A 9,690-nucleotide genomic window follows, 5' to 3' on the forward strand; every position below is an offset into this window, starting at 1 on the left:
AGTGAGCTGAGATCCGGCCACTGCACTCCAGCCCAGGCAACAGGGCAAGACTCCGTCTCAAAAAAAAAAAAAAAGGTAAAAATTTCCACTTTAACCCAGTGTCCAGGAAAACCAATGGGGCATGAGTTTGTTGTTGTTGTTTTTTGAGACAGAATTTTATCTTGTTGACCAGGCTGGAGTGCAATGGCACCATCTCAGCTTACCGCAACCTCTGCCTCAGGTTCAAGTGATTCTTGTGCTTTAGCCTCTCGAGTAGCTGGGATTACAGGCATGTGCCACCACGCCCAGATAATTTTTCTATTATTAGAGACAGGGTTTCTCCATGTTGGTCTGGCTGGTCTCAAACCCCCGACCTCAGGTGATCTGCCTGCCTTGGCCTCCCAAAGTGCTGGGATTCCAGGCGTGAGCCACCGTGCCCGGCCAGGGGCATGGTTTTATAGGTAGATTAATTTAGACAGTTGGACCTGGGAAGCTCTATAAATTGTCCCCTAAGGCTGTAGAAGAGTTAGTGCATTAATCCCAAAGAAATTAGTCATACCCAGGAGGATGTGCCCACTACATTCAGGGAAAGAGAAACATTTTGAGCGTAAGCATCTCTGACTGGATTTGTGTACACAGAAATCTCTGTAGATTATTTTTAAGCACTTAAAACAGGGACTTAATACTGATTGCTTAGTGTTTAAATTAGAAACAGGTTATGTTTTGCTGGCTGTGCAAAGTAAAAACTTGGTCCCTAGTGACTTGATTATTTCACCATAAACGAGCTGCTTTTCTTGGCTCGATGCCGGAGTCCAGCAAAGGCAGGGAACAACGAGGTTGCTATGGCAGTAATGAAGTCTCTCTTGGGGACTTAAAGGGGATTCTGCTGGCTCACAGTGGCAAAGGAAGAATATATATAATTAGAGAGGCAAAATTTTATGTAACGACGTAGTCTGATTATTTTAAGATTAATTCTTCCACCTATATTACTAAGTGAGATTTCTTTTAGTGTTATACAAATTGGGTGGGCACTGCCATGGGCCTTCACACAGGTTTTGCTTTGCCTGTAATCTTCCTGCCTCTCTGGCCTGACCAGCTCTATTCATCCCACGTTTGAGGTCTCCTTTAAACCTGAATGCTAATTGACACTCTTGTGCCTCCCTCCCCCTTCCACCTCACTGTTTGCTCCCTATGGTGAAACTGCCCTCCCTCACTGGAACCGCTGGCTTTGGGCCTGCGTCCGCCTCACTTAGTCTCAAGGTCTCTGGTAGCTGGTGCAGGGCTGGGTACCTTCCAGATGGGCGAGGGGTCAGAAGGCTTTAATATGTGATTCTACAGAGTCTGTGCTGAAACCACCGGCTTCTTACCTTTCTAGTCCTTTATTGTTACAGTAAAATGATTACTATAATGTTTACTTACCTCACATACATATTAAGGGTTTGTTTGTATTAAGCCAAAACCCTCGGAAATGTCCTGTTAAACACTGCAGTGTTTTTACGGTGGCTAATGTTGACTCCTGTTAGTTTTGTTGAGGTTACTGGGCGTAAATATCAAGAAGCCAAAAAGGGAAAAACAAGTTTTCCTCTTGAAAAATATCAAATGAAGGAGGTAACCTACTACTTACGAGCCAACAGTCTTTCCCTTGCTTTCTTTCATTTTCCTTCTCTTCAGTACAGTGATATCTAAAGTTTCTGACTATCATACATGTCTTTTAAGTCATTCCAGAAAGGTTATTGTACTTACATTGTAGTTTTTATATTGAGAGTATCATAGTGTATTCTAAAGCTGTGAAACTAGAGGTGGTATATATGATGAAACCCCTCTGTAACCCAGACTGCTTCATTCCCTAGGCCTCTCAGCTTCCTGGGCCTGCCAGACAAGAGTATTTATTATACTCTGAAGATAAGAGAGTTAATTATTATCGGCTGAGGTTCACATTACCATCTCTCTCCTGTTTCTCTTTGACTAAAGATGGCTTCTGTTAGAAGCTATTGGGAAATCCCATAACACATGCTGACAAATCCAGGTCACAGTGCTGGTCTGGTTCATTACATGTGTCTGGAGTCAGGAAAAGTGGCAGATGCCATCCTTTCCTCATTCCAGTGACTTTCTGTTGAGCAGCTGGCTCTTCAGCATTCTGCAGGGAAACTGGAATAAAGCCTTGTCTCCTTGCTTTTTGCACTTGGAAAGACTCACCCAGTTTTTTTGTTTCTGTTTTGTATAGTTCAGCCAATGCTACCCCTGAATTTGAAGGTAGAGGAGGTGATGACCTTGGCACCGAGATCGCTAACACCCTCTATCGGATATTTAACAATAAAAGCAGTGTCGACTTGAAGACCCTCTGCATTAGTCCTCGGGAGCACTGCTGGGTTCTCTATGTGGATGTGCTAGTGAGTATCACCCTGCTGTACTGGCCACATTCTACCTTTGTTGGAAAGACTGGTTGGCCTACTTTCCTTCCAGTGCCTTTTTCCTCTTCAGGTGGATGCTTTCAACTTACAGGGTGAGATTTGTTGGGAAAAGATGGTCTCCTATAATAATTTTTTAAAAAATTAAATACAACATAGATGTAAGCAGGATATATATAATGCCATTCTATAATAAAATTATAGTCATATCATGGTAGCACCTAAAATTGCCCATAAAAGTTGTCTGGGAAGAGTAAAACAAGAGATGGTCTCTGGATGGTGCCAGACAGAGTTAATGGGCAGAGTTTAAATAGGTAGTACATTCTGTGTGAAAGGATGATAAGCTCTTTACATGCATTTTCATTTAAACCTTATAAACCTGTTGCAAATGGACACTGTTATATTTCCCATTTATAAGTGAGGAAACTAAGACAGAGAGAGGTTAAGTAACTAGTCCAAGAGGTCTCAGCTTGTGAGTAATGCTGTTGAGTCTTAAAGCCAGGTCTGTATGATATGAACACCTGGTGTGACTTTACTGTGCCATCATTTCTTTTAAACACCTCAGAGCCTGCCTGCCCCTAGTTTCCTGGGTGAGGCCCCAGAGGCCCTGCCTCTTCCCACACAGAGTCTACTCCCCTGGGAGTCTTTTGAGTCCAGCCCTCCATTTCCTCCCTTGTACTTTGCCTCCCAAATACTCCTCTACCCATGTTTTGGCACTCGATAGTAACTTCTCTGTGTAGCTCTAATTAATTTTGGGTTTTTTTGAGATGGAGTCTCACTCTGTCACCCAGGCTGGAGTGCAGTGGCGTGATCTCAGCTCACTGCAACCTCTGCTTCCCAGGTTCTATCGATTCTCATGTCTCAGCCTCCTGAGTAGCTGGGACTACAGGCACATGTCACCACGCCTGGCTCATTTTTGTATTATTAGTAGTGATGGGGTTTCATTGTGTTGGCCAGGCTTTCCTGGAACTCCTGACCTCGTGATCCACCTGCCTTGGCCTCCCAAAGTGCTGGGATTACAGGTGCGAGCCACTGTGCCTGGCCTTAATTTTGCTTTTGTGTAATCCTGTAGCAGTTGGTTGCTTTTTTATATGCAGGATCTTGTTGGGTCTGTTTTATTCCTTATTGTTAAATTTCGTGAACCTTGAGATTAGCAACTACATCTTCCATTTCAGATTAAGGACACAAAGCTAAGCTATTGGCCAAATAGATTCTTTAATGAATGTGCAGATAAAAGAGATCTGTGAACTGACAGTGAACTTCATGAAAAGAAACAGCCTGGCTCTGCATGTTGGCTCTACTGAAACAGGGTGGAGCTTTCTAGATATTTTTTAATTAATTTGATATTGGATAGAGCATAGTCAAAAGGTAGCAGTGGTAACCATTATCTAGCAGGTTACTGTTGCAGTGCTACCACTAATAGGCAAAAATAATGAAATTACAAATCTGTTTGCTTTTTCTGTCCCTCATAAGTGTGATGCACCTTGTAGTGTGATTCCTACTAAGCAGGCAATTTTTCAGGTCTTGGTTTTGAGGAGGTGGGAACTGGCAGCCTGTAGTCCTTACTGAGGATGGTAGAGGCAGGCTCCATAGTTGCCCAGGGAGGTGCAGCTCCATGACATGAACTCTCAGGTTCCATCCTGTGTCTGAAGAACATTATGTCCCCTCCCCTTCTCCACTAGAGAAAGTTAAGACACAGGTGTTGTGGCGCACTACATTTGTCCTTTTGTAATCCTTCTGTGTTCATCCTCAGTATTCATGCACACTTGTAGTTTTGTAGGATGCCCCAGTGATGGGGTCTGATGTGCTTTTGATTCAGTCAGTTAAAGTCAAAGCAACAGAAGTCTGTTCTATTAGGGAAGGCTTTTACAAAACTGATGAATATTGGGACATTATCTCAGCTCAGAAGCAGCCCTCTTCAGTGAGCAGGGGATACATGGTGCACAGGAGTATCCAGGGGAATGTGCACTGTGGCCCTGTCATCTGTAAACCTTTATTTTTAAGACTCCTGGCATTTGGATTTCTTCTGAAATATTTTTTAAAGGGTTTTGCTTATTTTGGAAGAAGACATGAACTTTGAAAATGTCATTTTCTGACCAGGTGCAGTGGCTTACGCCTGTATTCCCAGCACTTTGGGATGCCAAGGCAGATGAATCACCTGAGGTCAGGAGTTCGAGACCAGCCTGGACAACAGGGTGAAACCCTGTCTCTACTAAAAATACAAAACTTAGCTGGGCATGGTGGCGCACACCTGTAATCCCAGCTACTGGGGAGACTGAGGCAAGAGAATTGCTTGAACCTGGGAGGCGGAGGTTGCAGTGAGCCAAGATGGTGCCACTGCGCTCCATCCTGGGCAACAGAGTGAGACTCCATCTTTAAAAAAAAAAGTTGTCATCTTCAGAAAAGTTTTTAATGAATTAGAAAAGCATTTTTGAAAATGATATTAATGAGGCCGATCCATTTTTGGCATTCACATAATTTCATCAGTGGACGGGTGATATACTGAGTAGACTGAGTCCATGTTTGAAGCGAGGTGGTGGAAATCTGTGAAGCAATCCTTGAAGCAAGAGAGTGGAAAATAAATCTCCTATTTTCTTTTTGCCAGCTGGTCTGGGTAGTCCTCAGACAGAGCCCATGTTCAAACAGATATTTGCTGGGCACCCTGCCATGTTTTTATACTTATTTACTTTAAACCTGTTACAGTCAGATAACCCACCTGTTTCCAGTATTGTTTTTTTCCCGAGTTTGGTTATTTTAAGAGAGTGAAAATTTAACTTCACGGAAATTTCACTTTGCTTTGCTCTTTGTAGTTCTCTGATGGCATCAGTTTTTACTCTAAGAGGGAAAACTGTTAGAACTTTGTTGCACTAACAACACACAGCTGACCTTCGGTGGGGTGATTGGTCACGAGGCTGTCTTTTGATGGGTTCTCTCACAAATAATCACCAACATTCTTCATAACAGCCCTTCTGTTGGGCTCTGGGGATAAAAGGATGAACAAAACTACAGAGTCTCAGCCTTTAGGAGTTCACAGTTCAACTGAAGAGGAGATAGACTCTAAACAAAAACAGAAATACATGACTTTTCTTTCTATGTGTGACTTCTCACCTTTCTTATTTGGAGCAGCCCAGTCGGCTTTATTCCATAACCTCAGGCCAAGGCCTCTCTAAAATGAGGACAGAAGGATATGCCACCTTCCAGTTAAATGTGCTCTAATTTTCCCTGCTAGATGAGCACACGTAAGTGCACCCAACGCTTTCGCTCATGGGTGGAAGCTTGTCTGAGAGACCTTAGTCTTCATTATAAGTAATGTAAAACATGTAGTATTTCATGTCTGAGCATCAGGTATACATTGATCATTACATACGAGAGGTAATTACAGTAGTGAATACCTCTAGTAGCAGCTGCAACATCAGTAGTCACTGTTTTCTCCTTGTTTGGAGGCCAGGCATGTGTTAGCATATATTGGAGTGACACTTGGAGTACAATTGGGAGCTATCTGGGGCAAAATAAAGGTGATCAGTCCCACCTTCAGGGCAGCCCCAACTGCCTGAAGTGCCTATGAGAGTAGCCCACCACAAGCCATGGCCTTTGAGTGTTGGTACCACAGCCCTGGTCAACTGTGACCTTGTGTGCATGGGCCACATAAGCACAGCCATTACAAGGCAGTGCTTGTAATTAGGGTGAAGGACTGTGTCAGTGAGTTGCAGTCATTGCATGGCTAGCCAGGAGAGCAGCCACGTGTTATCTTTATTTTATAAACACACAGTCAGCATTTCTTAAAAATCAGTGTCCTTGACCACAGAATAGATTTGGGAAAGAAAAAAAACATCAGTGTCCTGGCCAGGTGTGGTGGCTCATGCCTACACCCCAGCACTTTGGGAGGCTGAGGCAGGCAGATCACTTGAGGTCAGGAGTTCAAGACCGGCCTGGCCAACATGGTGAAACCCTAAAAATACAAAAATTAACTGAGGGTGGTGGTGCACACCTGTAATCCGAGCTATTCGGGAGGCTGAGGCAGGAGAATCACTTGAACCTGGGAAGCAGAGGCTGCAGTAAGCCAAGATGGCACCACTGCACTCCAGCCTGGGTGACAGAGTGAGACTCTGTCTCGGAAAAAAAAAAAAGCAATGTCCTTTAACTGGGGCAATACTTAAAGTAATAAATGATGCTTGTTTTTTTCCCTTTTTCAATTCCTGTCTCCCTTAGCTGCTGGAATGTGGTGGGAATTTGTTTGATGCCATTTCCATTGCTGTAAAGGCTGCTCTCTTCAATACAAGGTAAGTCTTCCTGGAAATAGCTCTGCAAACCTGTGGAGAACCAGGTTTGTGACACTGTAATGGAACACTGAGGAAATTTCTATTGTAGCTCATATGTGAAGATAACAGCAGGTTTTAACATTGAAAATGGTGACATCTAACGTTAAACTCCAGAAAAGATAGATTTCGTAACTTAAAACTACATATATACGTATATTCTGTATTTATTTTTTGTATTGTTATTTTTATAGACACCTACCATTTAGAAAAATATTAGAAAACTACAGAGAAGCCAAAAAGAGTAGATGCCACCTACAGGCCAACTCTCCAAATACTATTATTGGGTGAACTCTATGGGGGCAAGGATTTTCCTGTTTTGTACTTGCCTATATTCCTAGCACCATGAACAGTGCCTGAAACATAGTAAGTGCTTGCATATTGCTTGATTGTACACATATGTGTTCTAAAAGCAGGGTAACAGCCTTCCCTTTGGCTTAAGAAGAGGAAATGGCTATTCCACGTGGTTCATCTTTCCAAACAGGTTGTGTAGAAGGGACAAGTTGCTACGCTTTTTTGGAGTTGACATTTATCCTGACTGATTATTAACCATTCCCCCTTCTATGCTCCGAGTACTTTGAGGAAAATTTGCAGCATTTATGAGTAAATATGTGGGATAGGGCATTCATCCTATGAGAGAGCCTACGTTAAGGTAACAGGATCCTATTAAAAAATGAGGATTAGAAACTTCTAGGGATATAACCTAAGGACATAATTGAATAAATGAGCAAAGATGTTTATTCTAGGATGTTCATCACAGCTGCTTTGTAATGGTAAGAAACTGGAAACAACCTGAGTTTCACAATGTAGGGGATTGAAGTCCACACAGCAGCCTATTTAAAGGCATGTTAATATGGAAAATCACTCACTAAATGCCATCCCCTCATCCTGGTTTTTGTTTGTTTGTTCTATTTTACTTTGGTAGTTCTTATATTTAATATATCTGGAAATAAATATGTATCCCCAAGTGGTCATTGTAATTATTTTTCAGTGCTCATATTTTGGCCAACTTAACATTTATCTGTTTTTTAGAGCTTTTCTATGAGTTTAGACTCCCTGTGTAATTTAGAGTAGACAAAAATTGCAGGCTGGAGTGTTTGTTGAAAATGAAAGCTGTAGAGTCCCCCACCCCTAGTTGTGCCACTAGGCTCCTTGTTGAGACTATTTGAAATATGAGCCTGGCACTCTTGGCCACTGTGAGAGCTTGCGTGCCAGATCCCACAACAGTGGCTGGTGCTCGGGCCCTGTTGGGGAAAGGAAAGGAAGTTGTCATCTGATGTATCTCGAGCCTCAGAAATGACTCCCCATCTGCCAGCTGGTTACTATAGGCACCCAGGCAAAAAGAGAGATTGGGGATCACACAAAGCTGTTTAGCTGTGGGGGAGGTACTGGGCAAACTGTATACCAGAAAGGTTAACCCAGCTGCTCAGGTGGGGGAGGACACCTGTGATGGGCACAGCCATAGTCTCATCCTCAGACCAAGAACAGCCCTGCAGGCAGCAAGGAATGGGGACTCTAAGGCATCGAGTCCCCCTGGTATGTGGAGAGACTGTTGGCATATTCAGGGTCCTTTAGAAGGGTAAAGGCCACCTGAGGGTATTCTTTAGCCCTTCTGCCTAGTCATGTTGTAGCCAAAGGGTTGGGAAATTGGGAGATACTGTGTGTGTGTGTGTGTGTGTGTGTGTGTGTGTGTGTGTGTGTGTGTAAATGGTTGACTGACTTGTTCAAATAGGATATTACTTAGTATTTAAGAACTTCCCCTCATGGGAAGGCTCCAACTGGGGAAGACCCTTACAGAACTCCTTGGCTCTTGTGGACATTCTCTGGCTGAAGCTCCCCTGATATGATATAGATGCTGCCTTGTGTATGGATGGCCAGCAGGGCTCAATCATGGGGGGCTTTTGTTAGAGGAACTGGGAAAAGTACCAATGCTGTTTCCATTGCAGGAGCTGGATGGACCACCTCTTCCTTCCTGGCTCCTCCACCCTACCCTGGAGTGAATTGACTTTATAGGTTAAATGTGTTTTTCAGTACCCAGCTAAAGAAACAGAATGTTGCCAGCACCCCAGAAGCATCCTACACCTTCTGTACCCCTGTGCAATTACACTCACTGATGATAATCAGCATCTTAAAAGAATAGATTACTTTTGTACTTGATATAAATGGTATCATATACTATGTTCTGTTTTGTGTCTGCCTCATTCACTGAGCACTGTGCTTTGAGAGATCTGTGTCGCTGCCTTAGTCATAGCTTGCTTTTTGCTGTATGGTGTTCCACTGTGTGACTTTGTCCATGTTTATCCAGTCTACTGTCCAGTCTACTGTTGTTTATCAGTCTGCTGTTGATGGTCATCTGTTTCGTTTCCAGTTTGAGGCTATTACAAATAGGGATGGGCATCATGAACATTTTTGTGCATGTCTTTGGTGCACATATTTCTCTATTTCTGTTAGGGAGGAGTGTTCTGGGTTATAGGGTATGGCTATCTTTAGTTAGTGTAGATGCTGCCAGTTTCACAAAGTGTTTTACCAGTTAACACTTCTACCAGCAATGTATATAAGAGTTCTGGGTTGTTTCACACTTCTACCAGCAGTGTATATAAGAGTTCTGGGTTGTTTCACATCTTTGTCAACCCTTGCTTTTTTTTTTTTTTGAGGTGGTGTCTCACTCTGTCTCCCAGGCTGGACTGCAGTGGCGTGATCTCAGCTCACTGCAATCTCCCCCTCCCAGGTTCAAGCGATTCTCTTACCTCAGCCTCCCAAGTAGCTGGGATTACAGGTGTGTGCCTCCATACCCAGCTAATTTTTGTATTTTTAGTAGAGATGGGGTTTCGCCATCTTGGCCAGGCTGGTCTTGAACTCCTGACCTCAGGTGATCCACCCACCTTGGCCTCTCAAAGTGCTGGGATTACAGGCGTGAGCCACTGTGTCCAGCCTTTTTTTTTTTGAGACAGATTTTTGCACTTGTTGCACAGGCTGGAGTGCAATGG

General features: G+C 43.4%; 1 protein-coding gene across 3 annotated transcripts in view; it reads left to right on the forward strand.

Annotated features, from left to right (window-relative positions):
* Positions 1–9,690, forward strand: part of EXOSC7 (exosome component 7) — a 36,402-nt gene that overhangs the window by 18,710 nt on the left and 8,002 nt on the right. For all 3 annotated transcript variants that reach the window (XR_001002947.1, XM_011952645.1, XM_011952646.1), the window contains exons 4-5: positions 2,204–2,369; positions 6,597–6,667. Coding sequence is in view for 2 of the 3 variants with exons in the window: in XM_011952645.1 (XP_011808035.1) it covers positions 2,204–2,369; positions 6,597–6,667 (237 nt within the window). In the remaining variant the exon portion in view is untranslated. The remainder of the gene's footprint in view (positions 1–2,203; positions 2,370–6,596; positions 6,668–9,690) is intronic.

Source organism: Colobus angolensis, unplaced genomic scaffold (assembly GCF_000951035.1).
Source record: "Colobus angolensis palliatus isolate OR3802 unplaced genomic scaffold, Cang.pa_1.0 Scaffold344, whole genome shotgun sequence".
Classification (NCBI taxonomy): domain Eukaryota; kingdom Metazoa; phylum Chordata; class Mammalia; order Primates; family Cercopithecidae; genus Colobus; species Colobus angolensis.